Genomic DNA, 18,640 nt, shown 5'->3' with positions numbered 1-18,640 from the left:
CGAAACTGAATAAGTATCGATCTGCGTTTTGATATTTTGTAAGTTGATGTTTAATAATAAGGACAACTGATTGTTTCGAAAAAATAATAAGGACAACTGATTGAATCGGGTGTGTTTGATTATTGACCATTTTGACTAATAAATAAAAAATTATAAAATTACTTAATAATTAATTTTGAAATTAGAATTTTTCGATTTTATCCATTTTGATTTTCCGAAGGATCTCTAGGTACACTCTTCTGAATTTGAAAACAGTTTCTAAAGATTTTCTTTTGGAAGTTACACGAGTAAAACAATCAACCAATGTAAAAATACGTGACCAAGTCTAAAGTGTGAGAGTAATAATCTACTCCCTCTGGTCCTTATTATAAGGCACCAAGATTTTTTGCACACAATTGTAAGTGCTTTGACCACCTACTTAAGATTATTTTTTTTAAAAAAATTTTTTGAATTAAAATGTATATCACATATTTTAATTCAGAAAAGAAAATTTTAAAAAAAATAATTTTAAGTAGGTGATCAAAGCACTCAAAATTGTGTGCAAAAAATCTTAGTGCCTTATAATAAAAACCAGGGAGTAACTTATAAAATTACCACTTTAACAAAATTTCAAGAGAAGGGCTCGACAGGGAGGAGAACTGGAGAAGGGACCACAAATCTACACTAATAATAAAATTTTAATCTTAAAATGTTCTACACCAATAGCATTTCCAACGGTGTTGAATATAATCGTTGGCTAAATGGGACATGTAAGACATTATGTAAAATTTGCTGAACCTGTAAGACATTTTGCTTCAATGCTATTTGCTATATTGGTTGGCTATAATTTAAAAATAGTATGTTATTAATATTTTAGATTGTCAAAATAGAATATATCAGTTCAATATGGTAATATTTAGCCATCCATAAGAGGTTGGCTAAAAGTATAGATAACACATGAGTATGGTTGGAATTGAGTTTTTCGAGCTGTTGGCTAAAATTTTGTATTTCGAGTATGCCAACTCATCTTTTATCCAAGGGGTGGGTCGTTTGGTTCGAGGAATCGGGTTAAGCTGGTATGGGTTTGAGATATCATATCTGATATCATGTGTTTGGTTGAGTGATGGAATCAATATATACATAATTTTTAAAAAAATAATTTATTTAATTTATATTAATTAAAAATATTAATAAAATTATTATTGTCATATATTTTTGCATCATTGATTTAATTTGGTCAAACATTAATATTTCATTACTTAGATAGAGACATAAAAAATAAATGTAGCTCGTACCTCCATCTCATACCCACCTCCCTACTTGGGTATCAAAAATCCATACCTTGGGGTTTAAGGTATGAGTTTCAGATTTTGTTTTTCACAACCAAATCCCAGATATGGGTTTGGAATGTACAAACCTCATACGAAATCTACGAACCAAACTACGCCTTAATGGTCGGAGTTGCTCTAATAATACTCCCTCTGTTGTTTACGTTCCCACAACCTTTTTTTAATTTTTTAAATAATAGTTTAAAAATGAACTTTTATTCATAAGAAAAAAATTATAAATTATTATAAAATATATTAAATGAGTATTAAAAAACGTGTCAAAAAATAACGTAAAAAATAAGGGGAGAGAGAGGGAGTAATATTTTAATCTCAGAATGTATATATATGAGATCATGTAAATAAGAATCTTTTGACCTGGGAAGATTAGATTAAAAAAACTTCTGATATTCCAGATTAGATAAGAATACTCCTTTTGGAGGCTTTATCAGTGCTTTAATATATACTCTCGTCATTTTGAAATATAAATATAAATTATTCAATTTTTTAACACATATTTATAATCTATTAATTATATAAAATATATAATTCTCTTGAATTAAATAAATAATACATTTTTATTTATAGAAAGAAATTTTAAAACTAATAATTTCAATTATATAACTAAAGGACTTAGAAGTATGTTAAAAGGTTAAACACCCTAATTTTTAAAACACAAATAAATAGTACAGATTATTGTTGAAAAAATTAGTAGATATAACTAAAAATTATTTTCAAAATATATATAATTCAGTGACACGTTCGTAAATAAAAACGATATAAAAATAATGGAAAGAATATTTTTTAAGCAAAAGATAAATATGAATAAACAATCATCACGCACCATGTTAATTATATAAAGTAAGTGGCCCACGAAAATATGATTATGCGGACGGGCAGAAATCGGGTACAATAAGTGAAGTACAAAAATCGTATTGTACTTGCGTATAAAAGATGTATGTATAGATATTTCGCGTGAGTGCTTTATGACTCACAATAAATCAATAATCATGTTTTTATATCTTCCCTCCTTTGTTTATTATATATATCTGTATATATATTTTATTAATTGCTTGCTACGTCCGTACGTCTAACGTCTCCGACTCTTTTGACTGGTTTATCCTCAAATAAAGATGTTAGTTGTACCGGAAAGAGATATAAAACGTACTCCCTCCGTCCCGGTGGAATGTATATGTTCACTGTTTGCATGCATTTTGAGACTCCAATAAAATATAATTACATAATGTTTTTTTAAAGTTTTCTTTTTTCGAATAAAATTTTAAATATCAAATTTTTATTCAGAAACAGAAAATTTAAAAAAAATATTGTGAAATTATTTTTTTAAAAGAGCATTAAAAAACGTGCCAAAAAATAGCGTATACAATTCATTGTGACAAAGAGAATAGTCAATATTAAAATTAAACAAAATACTCAGTGTAATATAATAAAGTGAAATATTATTGAGCAGCTTATGTCATCAAATGCGTTTAAAGAAACTGTTTGGGCATCTGGTGGATACAGATCTATTCGGTGAAAGATTAATTTTGAAGGTGTGCTGAGAAAACGGTTTTTCAATGGTGTGTTCATGATCACATGATAAGTGCGGAAATTTTGATATTTAGATCATTTTGATTGTCTCCTACTCCCTCCGTCTCAATTTATAAGTCCATTTTGGAAAAAATACTTGTCCATCTCTTCTTTCAATACAAATTTATCTATATATTAATTGTGACTTTTCTGAAACTCAACATTATTCTCATTTCTCAATGCACTAAATCCTTATATTTATTGTGATTTTTTTGAAACTCAACTCTATTCTCACTTATCAATGCACTAATTAATGTTAAATGAGATAAAATTATATCCAACCAACTTTTTTTCTTAATATGTGTGTTTATTTTTTGGCAAAAAAAATAAATATGTGTGTTTATTTCAAAAGGGACCTATAAATTGAGACGGAGGGAGTACTTCTTATAATGGTGGACCCCCTGCATATATACACCAAACACACCAATCACAATGGTTTAAATGTAAAAATTTATGTGCTTAGCATGTGCCTGGGCACACACTAGACAAACCCTAAAAAAAATTACAATAAAGATGAATCTAAAATTTTCATAATATTTAATATATTAATTTGTATGAAGTCATGTATTATATTATTTGTTTGAAGTGATGTATTATATTATCTCTTATAAAATGATTTTGAAGCTGTTAACGAAGGAATCTGGATAACCAGATTCAGGGGGTTTGATGGAATTAATGGTGTTTGATGACGATGGACGATGGAGTAGGAATGGTGATTTTGGGTTTGGCTGAGATCGTTTGGGAATTAGAATTTTCTTACAAGATCGAAGGAGTATTCGCTCTTGCAAGGGCTGTGACCTCCCCAAACAACGTGCCTACGTACCCTATTTATAGAGATCAAGTCAAACGTAGTTTTTGGGAACAAATAACCTAATCGGAATAGATTTCTCATTCCTTGATTCCAGTGATAGGCCACTGCCCTAGATCAGACAGATGTGGGCTTCCAAAACCCAGCTTCCTTCGAGGAGCATGATACAGATGGGCTGACCTGTTCCAAACCATGTGGATCCTCATAAGACGACTATGTGGGCCTCTGTCTTCTCTGAGGGCGAGGTTGAAGGTAAGCCTGAGCTCAAGATATATTAATTATAGGACTTGAGAACTGAGCCTGATTGGTCTTTTCGGTATCAGGCGAGGACTAGGCTGTTGGGCAAGGACTGTTGTAGCTTCATTACACTAGTTGGGTGATTAGTGATTATTGATACCAGTACTTTGACGAGCACCATTCTTGGGCGAGGACTTCATCAAAGAACCAAGCTGATAGATATAAAGTAACATGTTCCAGAATATGTCTTCAGGCGATGACTAATTGGAGACGAGGATGAAATAAATTTCCCACTCCGGTTAGCTAGTTGCAGAATCATCAATAGACGAGAACTCTATTAATGGGTCGAACTGACAGATGACAAGTCTCTCGTTCAGGAACCTTATCATAGGCGAGGTCGGTATCGAGAGCGAAGTTTACCCAAATAAGTTGACTTTCCTAATCGTAGGGCGAGATTCCAGCAAACAACAGCGAGATCGATATCTGGTATAACAAAATGTTTTTAATGAATTTTAGTTGATGAATTTTATCTTTCAAAGTGCTTTAACTAATTAAATATCTTCCATCAAACTGAACAATATGTTCCCGGTGGAAGTCGACGTCATAAACTATCGAACCCAAATTGCTTACTACCTAGGCTAGGCAGGTTAATGGAAGTCGGCGTCAAACACGTGGACACAAATTTATGAAAAAGTGAGGGAAAGGTGAATGCTTATCCAAACAGACCTCCTAATGATGTTCAATCATCTAAAGATAAAAATAAATCAAAACTCATGCTCTTGTCGTGACGTGGTCGGTTAAATTAGGATCCTCAATGTAGTCTATACTCCTTCCAGCTTGTACTCTGTCAGTCCATTCATTTATATACACTCTTCTTTTTAAATGTTCTTTTCAATTTCTATACATCTCAAAGACTCTCTCGGAATAGAAATTTTCTACGATATAAAAAAGACTAAATTTTACTCCCTCTGTCTGTCCAATTTCTTTACGGTTACTATTTTGGGATGTCCCTCTCATTTCTTTATGTTACCATAAATAGTAAATTTTTTCCATGATTATACCCACTATCTTCTCCTACTATCTCATATTTAATAATAAAAACTACTATTACACCCACTACTTTCCTCCACTATCTCAAATCTATTATTAAATATTGATAGGTCCCACCACTTTACCTACTTTTCATATAACTTTACTCATTTTTTATACATTGTCTTGGTATCCGTGTCCCCCTCCAATGTAAACAATTGAGGGGGACGGAGGGAGTACATGTTTGACTCATTTTATTTGATACGAGTATTGTATATGCAGAAATCCATTAAGAAGTAGGAGTCAATCAAAATCAATCAAATTTGTAAATTTCACTAGATTTAGTTGTCAGTTGTCTTATAGGATGTAATAGAATTATTTTTCCTAATGTAATGATGCTTATTTACCTTGCAGATGATTGATGTGCTCAAAATATGATTTTGAAATAAATCGCAAATGCACGATCCCGTTTTAGTAATATAAGATTCGATCCACAAGAACTTAAATTATTTTCGCGAAACTTAATTTTTAACTTAATCAAATTAGCCCAATTAATTTTTTTTGAGGAGTTTTTAATTATCTAAAGCTGAAAAATAAAATTAAAACCGAAAATCCAGATTAATAATTCATAAAACAGAATTAATAAAACAAGAAAAGGAAAATCAATATATATATATATATATATATATATATATATATATATATATATATATATAAAGGAGAATGCGGGCGTCTCTAGAATTGCTCGATTCAGTCTTCTAATTTTTCTTAAATTTCAGATAGAAAATATAGTTATAATTCAAAAAATCATGTTTAAAAATTCTAAAGATGATACAATTCTTTTCTTATTGAATTCTAAAGATGATACAATTCTTTTCTTTTTTATTTAAAATTTTTATGGAAATCTAAAGATGACACAATTCTTTTCTTATTTAATAATCCTAAAAGAAATAGGATTATTCTTTTCTTTTTTATTTGATATTTCTTATTGAATTATAAAGATGACACAATTCTTTTCTTATTTAGTAATCCTAAAAGAAATAGGATTATGTTTAAAAAATCAGGTTCAAAGATTCCAAAAGTTAATACAATTCTTTTCCTTTTGGATCTAAAGATAATACAATTCTTTTCTTATTTAGTTATCCTAAAAAGAGTAGGATTATATTTATTTAAACTAACAATCACATATAAAATAAAATTTATATTTAAGATTTGTAAGGTAATACGTACAATTTTTATTATTAATTTAGTCTTATAATTTTTTTAATCAATCAATATATATATATATATATATATATATATATATATATATATATATATATATATATATATATATATATATATATATATATATATAGGGTGGGGTTCAAATCAGAACCAGTTCTAAGGTTAGAACTTAGAACTCATATAAAGTCATTAGATTCTCATTAAACTAATGGTCAAGATCAAATACTGCATTTAAAATTGGCTATGCACAATTGTCTTTTATACGTGATTGTAGGTAATTAATGCATGCATTAACTTCAGTAATTTTATGCAGACAAATTTAAATTTACCTTCTATAATTAAATGGTTGGGATATTGATTGATATTATACTGTGAATGTACTGCAGTATCGGTATAATTATTAAATAATATAAGTATGATATTTGACGTACTATAGCAGTATTTGACGTACTATAGCAATAATATAAGTACTGCAATAGTATCGGTATAATTATTAAATAACATAACTCTGATATTTGACGTACTATAGCAGTATTTCTATTTTTTTATAAAGAAAAATATTGCACCATAATACCATCTTCTTTTATCTTAGTACAAGTGCTGCAGCAGTATCACGTAAATTTGTTATACATTTACATGTATCGAATTAAATCACGCAAATTTGTTATGTATTTCCATGTATCAATAAAAAATATTTGATATATTTAATTTTGTTATACTGATTTATATACATCAAATTTAATTGAGAATCGTATTAATCATGGAAAGTAATAAATCTGATTATTAACTCTCATTTATTAACTATGCACACATATAAATGTCACATAAATATATAACATGTGATTAATACTAGTGATAATCTTAACCACACATCCTGTTTATATCTAATGGTAATTTACAGGGTCTAAGTTCTAAGTATAATGTGGTTCTATCTCGAACCTGACCCATATATATATATATATATATATAGGCAAGTGCTCAAATACAAACTCCTTAGTGTACAAACGTACAAACAATCACTAAATGACTTGAACACAATCACTAAATGATTGAACATAATCACTAAATCTATCAGGAGGGTCTGATGGAGAGATAAGGGGAGGGGAGCACTTACGGGGCGGCATAGCCGAGTGGTGGTGCAGCGCGGCCGGCGGCAGCCGCGACGCCGGCGCAAGGGCAGTGCTAGAAACACGATTGAGGGATAGAGACACGATTGAGGGAGATGAGAAAAGCAGTGGTGAATGTGTGTGTTTGTGTGTGTATAGCACTAATCAGTGAGGGAACAACCAGAGAGAGAGAGCCGCTAGCAGTGGTGGTGGTGGTTGGTGGTGGTGGGTGGTGATAGGTGGTGGGTGGTGGTGAGAGAGAGAGAGGCGCTGGGCAGTGGTGGTTGGTGGTGGATGGTGGAGAGAGAGAGAGAGTGGCGCTGGGCAGTCGTGGTGGTGGTGGGTGGGGTGGTCGTGGTGGTGGTGATTGGAGGTGATTGTGGTGGCGGTGGTGATGAATGTATGTATGTATTTGTTAAATTAAAATATGCTAATCACTAAATATTATTGTTATAATCACTGGTTTGTACGTTTGTACAGTAAGGAGTTTGTACTGGAGTAAGACCCTATATATATATATATATATATATATATATATATATATATATATAAAGGAGGATGCGAGCGTCTCTAGAATTGCTCGATTCAGTCTTCTAATTTTTCTTAAATTTCGGATAGAAAATATAGTTATAATTCAAAAAATCATGTTTAAGAATTCTAAAGGTGATACAACTCTTTTCTTATTGAATTCTAAAGATGATACAATTCTTTTCTTTTTTATTTAAAATTTTTATCGAATCCTAAAGATGACACAATTCTTTTCTTATTTAATAATCCTAAAAGAAATAGGATTATATTTAAAAAATCAGGTTCAAGGATTCCAAAAGTTAATATAATTTTTCTCTCTTTGAATTCTAAAGGTAATATAATTCTTTTCTTATTTATGAATCCTAAAAGGAGTAGGATTATATTTATTTAAACTAACAATCATAGATAAAATACAATTTATATTTAGGATTTGTAGAGTAATACGTACAATTTTTATTTTCGATTTAGTCTTATAATTTTTTTTAAAACTTTGTAAAGGATTGTATAGATATTAATCATTAAAAAAACTAATAGCAAAAAAATTAGAACCATAAAAGAATAATAATTTTTAACCAATAAATAGGAATCATAAAATAAAAATAATTAACAAAAAAATAGGATATATAAAATAGAAATCATATATTGATTTTATAATAATGTAAATAATTCTTGATGAGTATTGTGTTTGACGGGTACGGGAGGCGGCCCAAACTAATTTTTATCTAAATAATAATAATTTTTCTATTAGTATTATGTTTGACGGGAAAGTGGCTAATATAATTTTTATCTATGTTATAATATTTTTTCTTAAAACCGTACAACGGTTCAAAATAATTTTTATCCAATTATAATCTTTAAATTTATCATAATTAGAATATTTTTATTAGTATTGTGTTTGACAGTAAGGCGACTCAAAGTAATATCTAAATTATAATATTTTTTTATTAGTATTATGTTTGACAAGAGAGCGGCTCAAACTAATTTTGATCTAAATTATAATATTTAATTTTATTATAAAAATAATAATTATGGATTAATATTGTCTTTCACGGGAGGCCGGTTAAAAATAATTTTACTATTAGTATTGTGTTTGACAAGATGGCCACTTAAACAAATTTCTATACTAATTATAATATTTTTTTATTAGTGATATGTTTAACGGGAAGATGACACAACTTTTTATGTTATTATGATATTAATTCATATCAAAATTCATAACGCCGCCGCGAAACGCGGCTTTAAGTGGCGTCTCTAGAAACTTTCCGTTTAATTTTTCTATTTTTTGAAAGAAAATAGGTAAAGTAGCTAAAATATAGTAATCGTAAAAGAGATATAATTTTAAGTAGTTAAAAAATAGGAATTTTAACAAAAATATAATATTTAAAATCTATGAAATTCTAAGTAGTTAAGAAATAAGAATCTTAAAAGAAAAGAGATAATTCTAAACAATTAAGAAATAGGAATCTTAAAAAAATATATATAATAACTAAAATCTATGAAATTGGATATATTTATCCGATTATAATTATAATTTTATTATAATATAAATGATTCTTGATTAGTATTGTGTTTGATGGGAGGGCGGCCCAAATTATTTTTATCTAAATAGTAATAAATTTTCTATTAGTATTATGTTTGACGGGAAAGCGGCTAAAATAATTTTTTTTTATCTAAGTTACAATATTATTTTTTTATTAAAACGGGACCACAGCTGAAAATAATGTCTATGCTATATCTATGCTAATATCTATGCTATAACTTTTTGTTATTAGTATTGTGTTTGACAAGAGAGCAGCTCAAACTATTTTTATCTATATTATTAAATTTAATTTTATCATAAATATAATATTTATTGATTAATATTATTTTTGATGGGAGGGCGGTTCAAACTATCTTTTTTATTAGTATTGTGTTTGACAAGAGGGTAACTTAAACAAATTTTTATAATTATTATAATATTTTCTTTATTAATGATATGTTTAACGGGAACATGACTCAAAATAATTTTTATACAATTATAATATTAATTCATATCAAAATTATAAAAAAATCATAACGCCACCGCGAAGCGCGGCTTTATTCACTAGTTGTATAATAAAAACAAAAGAAAACGCGGCCGAAACAGAGTACTTAAAAACAGAACAGCTCGCGTGTATAATAGGGGTGATCGCAGTGCGGGCGGTGCGGTTTTTCGCTAAAACCGCGCATGCGTTTTGGTTGAAAACTCAAACCGCAACTGCACTACGCTAGCATAAAAACCACGTAAACCGCACCACAAAAATGCGGTGTGGTGCGGTGCGGTTTGTGCGGTTTGTATGCTTAAAAATAAATATATTCAGTTGAAGTTCGAAATAAAATTTAAATATATAATAATTAAAATCTTTTCTTGTAATGAATTTATATGATATTTATCATTTCAAAACTAAAAACAACTACTAAAAAACACAAACAAAAATGTAAATATGATAATAAATATGAGTACTAACTACAAAGAGACATATTATAATAAAATAATCATTTCGTCAGATTTGGTTTAATAGTAATGCGAGATTGATAAAATAATAGTTAACTATTATTTGAAGAGATTTAATAAATATATATAACATAATTATAAAAAATATATATGTATATAATATAATTTTATTTGACAATCACTAATATATATATATTATAATATCGCGGTGCGGTTTGAACCGCACTACTAATATGTCAAACCGCAACCCGCACCGCACCGCGCGGTTTGTGAAAAATTCAAACCGCAACCGCACCACGAAAATTAAAAACCGCGTTTTGTGGTGCGGTTTGGTGCGGTGCGGGCGGTTTATGCGGTTTGGGCGGTTTTCTGATCACCCCTAGTGTATAAGAAATCAAAACTGTTGTGCGCGGTCGCGCTTTTATGAGCTCGTATCAAAACTAATCGCCGGAATCAATGAAGGTGCCAAATTCAACGATAAATTCTACACTAAAAAGCTCCTAAACTACTCATTTTTGATCAAAACAAGACTCAAATCAAACCAAATGAACTCCAAACTACACCAAATTTTAAATCTAGCCTAAACATAATATTTCCAACATAAACCCACTAACCTCAACTCAAAATCATAAACTAAAATTTACACTAAAAAGCCCCCAAAACTACCAAAACCAAGAACAAGGACAACACCAAATCAAACCAAACTAACTCCAAATCAAACAAAATTTCAAAACTAGCTTATCTACCATATTTCTAACAAAACCCCATCAAAATACAAACCAAAATATCAACTAAATCATTGAATCCACTAATAATATTGAGAATTAAAAGAAGCTCAAGCTAAATACTAAAAATGTAAGCTTAAAACATAAACTAAGGGCTCTTTCAACCCACAAGTGGTTGGCATAAATGCCACTTTATCCACTTGTTGAAGGGAAAGTTGGTCATAGCCATAAATTTCAACAAGGTAAGAATGCAAGAGATAAAGAAACCAAACTTGAACTTATATAAATGAAAGTGTTTACAATATTCAAGAGATTACAATTTGAAAGAACAAGCTATTCTAGATGTGGAAGATGATAAAGGAGGCTACTAACAACTAGGTAAAAACTAGGGTAAACTAAGCTAGACTAAGTTGGGTGGCTAATGAGAGAAAAGGATGTTTATATAGGCCTAGATTAGGGTTTTAGGGGTAGAAGGGTCCTTGTGTCTTGATTTTCTTTTCTTTTTCTTCTTTTTCTTCTTCTTCTTCTTTTCTTTTTCTTCCTCTTTTTCCCTTCTTGCACCTTTTTGTTACTTTTTCTCTTGAATTCTCGATTTCCCTAAAAATTCCTGAAAACAAAACAATTAACTAATAAAATACGAAAGCAAGCAATAAATAGGTAGTTAAAATGTGCAAAATAATGGACCTATCAATGATCCAACGCATGATAAATTTTTACTAATAATAGGTCATACGACCAAATTATCTTTCTTACCCTTATTATAAATAAGTATATAATATAGTTAGACGGACTTATTAAATTATTTCACTTATGATAATAATAATAAATAATGATAATCATTTGTTTATGTTTTTCGCACATAAAATTCCTGCTCCGTCCGAGAACTCGACATACATTTTAAATTTTTATAAAATATAATTTTATAATTATTTTAAGATTTTTTTATAAATAAAATTTAATATCTAAAATTTTATCAATAAAAAAATTTTTAAAAAATTAATTGTAAAATCATATTTTCTAAAAAATTTAAAACACATGGCGCCATAGCGGGAAGGAGCTGATGAATGATTTGTTGCCCACAATAATGGGCTTTTTATATGCAAATTGAGTCTGGGTTGGCGATAAAGAACACAATTGTAAAGATCGTGGGCTGTATTAAATAAATAAATAAAAGTAAACAAAATATTATAAAGGCTATTGATTTCTTTTACTGTACCGAATTACTCATAAAATAGTGAGAGTTGGTCGTAAAAACATTCTGTTTTCAACTTGCAACACAATAGTATACGGCACACTTTTGCAAACTCGCCGCCTAATCAAAACAATATTCGCCGGAAAATGGAAAATCGGCCGACGATCATGGTGACAAACGACGACGGAATAGACGGCGCCGGCCTGCAAGCTCTGGTTCAAGTCCTCGTCTCCACAAACCGTTATCAAGTCTTTGTCTGCGCTCCTGAATCGTACGCACGCCAACTTATATCTATCTTTTTATTATCTGCTCTAGTAAAATTTCGAGGTGTTATAATGTTACTCAATTGGATCATATATTACTTTGACGAATGCCGTAATTTAATTTACTGTGCAGCTTTTGTTCTGGACCTAAACGCGTGATTATCATTTCTTATGTGTAGAATTGAGCTAAAATGTACACTTCGTATTTGACCGAGTCTGTGACTTAACTTGACTTATGTGATGCTGGGAGCTTAAAATGTATGTTTTGACTTAATAATGACTTATGAGTTATTAAAAATATAATAATAATAAAAAGTGATTTATGAGTAACTTATGACTTATGAGTAATTTTTATAAAAAAAAGTTTAAGAAAACTAAGTCACCGAAAAAAGTATCTCAAACTAATCTCTAGCTTTAAGTCATTTTTTGGCTTATTTCTGACTCTAAGTATACAAACATACGATTTTCAGTTTAAAGTCAAAAATGACTTAAGGCGGCTTTAAGCCCAGGCAAACAGGCTCTAAGTATGATCTAACTGTTCTGCGCTTGGTAGCATTTTTTTTCTTCTCAATTTCTTATAAGACTTCTTTGTTTCATGTTCGCGGTTAAATTTATGTATAATGTATTGATCCTTCCAGGTAGTCTTATATAAATTAAGTTAAACCAGCATGAAGTTTAAATGCGGTGCTCGTATTGTTTAGCTTCTCTTCTGATCCATAATGTATATGGAGTTCAATTTCATTCTAAGTGTGACTTCAATTGCTAGTTTCTGACAGCATTGTAATCAGACCTCAGCTATTTGGTAAAATTAAGTATAAGTTTTTTTGTTAGTGCTCACTGTTTTTTTTAAATAAATTTTCTCTGTGGAATCTCGTCCATGTATCAATATATTTTTATGTGGAATGGTGTAGAGAGAGAGAGAGAGAGAGAGAAAATGTTTTATAATATAGATTGTAATTTTATATTTTTTGTTTCTTTATTGATTCTCTAACAGGGAAAGGTCAGCTTTTAGTCATAGTATTACTTGGCAACATCCTCTCCAGGTCAAGCAAGTAGAAATTCAGGGAGCAACAGCCTTTGCAGTTTCTGGTTCGTGTTCTGTTATGTAATAATCAATGTTGAGGATCTTTCAGTTTTCTTTCTTCTTAAAAGACTTGTAGTTATTAGACATATAGATAGAGTGATAGGGTACTTAGATCATAGATATAATTTGTAGTTACTACTCTAATGTTTAATTAACGGTTGTTTATTGTTTGATTTCTGTTCATTCAATTGTTTTTCTGCCATGATTGCTTTCCAGGGACTCCAGCAGACTGTGCTTCTTTGGGAATCTCCAAAGCTCTTTTTCCTGTGGTGCCTGATCTGGTAACTGTTTTAACTCAAATTTTCTCTACAACAATCCGCTCCTTTATATATGTAAATGCCCATTTGTCAGTTGTATTCGAGCTTGAATCTCGATTTGTTTGCTGACACCTCTGTTAAAAAAATTTATTTCTGAATTAATTGTTAGCTGAGAACTTTGGTTTTCCAATTGTCAACAAAATTTCCTGTTTAAATTAGTCCTACTGATAAAATGCAACCTAGTTGTGTAACATAAGATATTCTCACATGCAGCATTCTTTTTTCTTTTTCTTTTTCTCTTTTTTTTTGCGAGTTGCTTACTATTTTTTATATATTTGTCACAGGTCATTAGTGGCATCAACAAGGGTAGCAACTGCGGTTACCACATGTTAGTTACTTAGTATCATTTCGCTCAAGCATTTTCCATCCTTTCTAGGGAAATTCATTTTATTTAGATATAAGTGCCATTTCAAAACATCACAGTCATTTCAATTTTTATGTAAGACTATACAACTACAATTATCCTCGATTCAAAGTTACCATGACCTGTAAATTTTTTTGTTTTAAAATGTAAACTTTACACTTAGTGAAAATCAAATCTCATTTTTCGTATTAAAAGGTAAATATTATTTCATTGAATTGGTAACTTATTTTATCATAGTTTAATTTGTTTAAAGAATTTGGTCATCAAGGAATTAAGAGAATTATAACCTGGATAGATTAGTATGTTGCATCTGTGAAGTTTTTTATGAACTAGGTAGTTTATATATATGATGTCGTTTTAGTTACGCAAAACTTACCTTTTTCTTAGTATTAGGCTATACTTCTGTGCATAGAAAGAAAAGTTTATATTGTAATTAATCCTTGGCCTGCTCCAGTGGTGCTCTTGCTCAACTAATCAAATCTCTCACTGGAATGACAGTGTGTATTCTGGAACAGTAGCAGGTGCCCGAGAGGCCTTTTTCCAAGGTTTACCTTCTATCTCAATATCATACGACTGGTACGTAAATTTATATAAAGCACTCTGCACTCATCAATGTTCATGTGTATTGCATTGACTCCCACATTTATATCTTATTTAATGTAATGCAAGTTGCAACTGCGTCTGGATCAAGATTCAAGATCTCTCATTAAATTTTTATGTCTTGCTGACTTCTAGGGTCGGGGGTAAGAGCACTGTTAATGACTTCAAACTTTCTGCCGAAGCTTGCTTACCCATTATAAATGCAATTTTGGTCGAAATTAAAAGCAAAACATATCCTCAGAAGTGCTTTCTGAATGTAGATCTGCCTACAGATGTTTTGAATCATAAGGTAAGGTCTGCCTACCTTTCACACAAATTAGTATATTACTCTATAAATAAACTATTAAACTAATGGCAAAGATTAATGTTGTGCTTGGTTGGGGAGATTGGAATGGAATGACTAAAAGTAAATGAAGATAATAGAGGGAGAAGGGAAGTTCTGAAAAAAATTGAGTGTGTGCAAAATTGTTATGATGAGATTTGAAAAGAAATTGAGTATAGGAATAGGAGGGAATGGAGCATTGCTTCCCAAATTGAGGGTGTGATCTCTAGTATAGGGTGTAAGGAACGGAATGGAGGAAGGAATGAAAGTTATAAACAAATCCTCCTAACATAGTTCAAATTTCATTCCATTCCTTCCAAATTCATTCACCCCAACCAAACACAACATTAGTCTTGAAGCTATGAATAAGAAGTTTCCATATCTACTCTTTTGATTAAGATTCAAGCTGAAATTCAGTCTCATACAATCCATTATAATGTTTATGTAATGGCGTACTCTTCAGTAGAGATTACCTGCTGCCATCAGTGATAACTTAAATTGAAATATTATTTAAATTTATAGAGTCATGCTTAAATATTATTCACTTTCTTATTCAGATCTACCAATTTTAATTTATACTTTGCAGCCTATATTAGAATTTATCAACAAATCTGCTACATCTTTATAAAGAATATGTAGTCATGCATTATTGCATAGTAAAAGTGTTTGCTAAAAGAAGTAGAGAAGCTCTGGAGTGATATTAGAAACTTGCGGTTTGAACTAGTCGGACTTCAAATTAATCTGAATTTTTCGAATTACTGTTTATATTGTAAATATTACAAGTCATGTAACCTATGAATGTATGTACTAGAAACAGATAACATTTACATTAAAATATCTGTAGCACTTTTGAAATGTCATATGTCACTATAGTGGTTCAAGGACAAATGTAGCTCTTGTAATCTTTTTGATGTTAGATTAATTTGCGTATATATTTACTTGCACATTTCCGTCTTAAGCAGAGACTACTCTGGAATTTCTGTCACAGAATTATAGTTTAACTTAGTTAATTCATGATTCCAGAAGTGTATAATATATTTTCTTTACCTTGATAATACCACAAACATTTGTTTTAGGATGACAGACAGTAAATGCTTTGATTCTTGTCGAAAACTAATAATTGAAGGGTCTTATCTTAATTTAAGTAATCCTAGGCCTTCACAGATTGACAGACACCAGAACCAACCAAGGGCTAAAGGTAGGAACTGCATTCACTAGATATGAATATAATATGTATCTATGTACACATAAAATTGATATACATCATACGCCACTATTGTAGCTAATAAGATATAAAACAATTATTGAGAAAGAAAAAAAGATTTTGAATAATTTTATGTAATTTTTTGTACGCAACTTTCTTTTGCTCCTTCTATAGGGATATAAGTTGACAAAGCAAGGAAAAAGTATCATCAAAATGGGTTGGAAGAAAATTACTTCTGAGGCACAGGTTGGAAAAATATTGTCAACAATGACTATGGAAGCAGATACATCAAACATCGACATGAATGCTACAAAAGTATCACAAGGATCTCAAAACAATCTCCTTTACATGCGAGAAGTGAGTTATATTTCTCTCAACTCCATTTTCATTTCCATTTCCTATATATATGTTAGGAATGAAATATGAGATAGCCTTCTAAGTTCTAACATGGAAAACCCTGTCCCAACTTGTATTATTAATCAAAGGCGTTATCAATAAAACAATTAGTCAAACTAGGATACTCAAGCCAAACAACTGAAGCACACGTCTCAAACATAATATGACTATCTATATATAGCCATAACAAACTTAGCTCCCAAGACTTACCATACTTGTTATACAAGTCTTGCCATTCTTGATACCTATTCATCTAATCTTGTGAAATACTTACCATCTAAATAATAATCTAAAATAATAATCAAGATGAACAAAATTAATTTGCAACCCATATTTGTCTTGGATCTTAAGTTGGGTTTAACCCAACAATATATATGTTGCCTTTTCTCTAAGTATGTAGGTTGTTATCATCACGTCCTTTTAGCATATCTTTTTATAATTGTCAGGCCATAAATAATCATAAAAATAATTCATCACTTGTCCCGGCAAATTTGTGATGCCTAATTCTTCGATATTAAAGCTGGTATTATAATCTGCATTTTAGGATGAGAAATGTATTATTTGAATGTTTTTGAATAATTATGAAGAGTCTTATGAAGGACAGATTTAGAATATTTAACTAAGTAGGAGATATGTGCCGAGGATATGAACCAAAGTCATTTAGTTGGCAAAACAAAGGGGTCAACCTAACATGATTTGGAAATTATTGTACAAAAATGATAATTTTAGATCAATCATGGGGGTAATTACCCACATTACTTCCAGGCTACTTTCATCCCTTCTTATAAATTTGACATGAGTAGCAAGAAATAGATGATAACTATGTGTAATTTGAGTATTTACGGAATTGTAACTACAGTAACTAAAATGTAAGAACAAAAAAACCCAGCTGAGGTAAACTGGGGACTACGCAATATGTTACTTTCCGTCCTGATATATATGTAATCTGATATCTGCTGGATATATGTATTGCTGCCTTTAATTTACAGTATCAAGTATCAACTTTGGTTAGCAATGGGCTGCTTGCAAGTGCAATATTTTCATGGCTTCCTTGCTGATATTCCTTTTTTATTTGCATATATCTTCCCAAATCCTAACAGTGCACTCCTTACTCCTTTCTTAGATTGTAGGTGTCCAAGTGGGAGAAATAGATACAGACTACTCCTCCCTTCAAGAAGGATATGTATGTGTGATGAAATTTACTTGGTGAAGTAGCTGAGAACAAAGAAGATATGCACTAACACGACTTACATTTTCCATTTCAGATAACTGTTTCCCCTCTTAGTGCATTGACTCACGTAGAGACAGACTGTGAAGCATACTTCAAAATGTGGCTTCCAGGTGTTACAGAGCGCTTCTCTGCTTCAGCTCTGTGATAAAATTTGATACTGTTTACTTGCAAGGCTTCTTTAACATTGATAAGTTCATTGAGGTCATATTTTTATGTGGCACAATGAGTCATATTCATTATGCAACACATCTGTAAACAAAAATTATGTCAATACTTTCCTATTCATATATTTCTACTTATTCTACTCACATATCCTTTTGCTATTAAGCGAATAACAGTAAAGTTTTACTAGCCTCTATTCATATATTTCTACTTATTCTACTCACATATCCTTTTGCTATTAGGCGAATAACAATAAAGTTTTACTAGCCTCACTTGAGCGAGCTCCCCCGGCGCTGCCTGGGGCATCATGCTCAAGCTGTATATATTCAACTTGTTTATGTCACCTAATAATACGAGGTTGCTCATTTTAGGCTCGCAGACTAGAAGAATTGTGACAGTATCTTTTACACTAGTTAAGTTAGTTAGGATTTGGCTAGGTTTATGATTACCACTGCTTAATAAAAATATCGTATATTTTTTT

The 18,640-nt window shown here is 30.5% G+C and overlaps 1 protein-coding gene across 1 annotated transcript; it reads left to right on the top strand.

Moving 5' to 3' along the window:
• Nucleotides 1–12,247: 12,247 nt before the first annotated feature.
• Nucleotides 12,248–18,307, top strand: LOC108193871 (uncharacterized). The gene is made up of 9 exons (XM_017360708.2): nt 12,248–12,487; nt 13,474–13,568; nt 13,780–13,844; nt 14,165–14,208; nt 14,743–14,820; nt 14,980–15,133; nt 16,545–16,727; nt 17,890–17,949; nt 18,032–18,307. Exons 1-9 carry the CDS (start codon nt 12,363–12,365, stop codon nt 18,140–18,142), a joined length of 915 nt encoding a protein of 304 aa, XP_017216197.1. The 5' UTR covers nt 12,248–12,362; the 3' UTR covers nt 18,143–18,307.
• The last annotated feature ends 333 nt before the right edge of the window (nt 18,308–18,640 follow it).

Source organism: Daucus carota, chromosome 7 (genome assembly GCF_001625215.2).
Source record: "Daucus carota subsp. sativus chromosome 7, DH1 v3.0, whole genome shotgun sequence".
Lineage (NCBI taxonomy): Eukaryota > Viridiplantae > Streptophyta > Magnoliopsida > Apiales > Apiaceae > Daucus > Daucus carota.
This window is presented reverse-complemented; position numbering and strand designations above follow the sequence as displayed.

What these genes read in the sequence shown, in the direction of transcription:
- LOC108193871 (XM_017360708.2), top strand. Translation starts at nt 12,363, where the DNA reads ATGGAAAATCGGCCGACGATCATGGTGACAAACGACGACGGAATAGAC. An exon ending in TTCCTGTGGTGCCTGATCTG is followed by an intron (nt 13,845 to 14,164) that starts GTAACTGTTTTA and finishes TATTTGTCACAG; the next exon opens with GTCATTAGTGGCATCAACAA. An exon ending in CCTCCCTTCAAGAAGGATAT is followed by an intron (nt 17,950 to 18,031) that starts GTATGTGTGATG and finishes TTTCCATTTCAG; the next exon opens with ATAACTGTTTCCCCTCTTAG.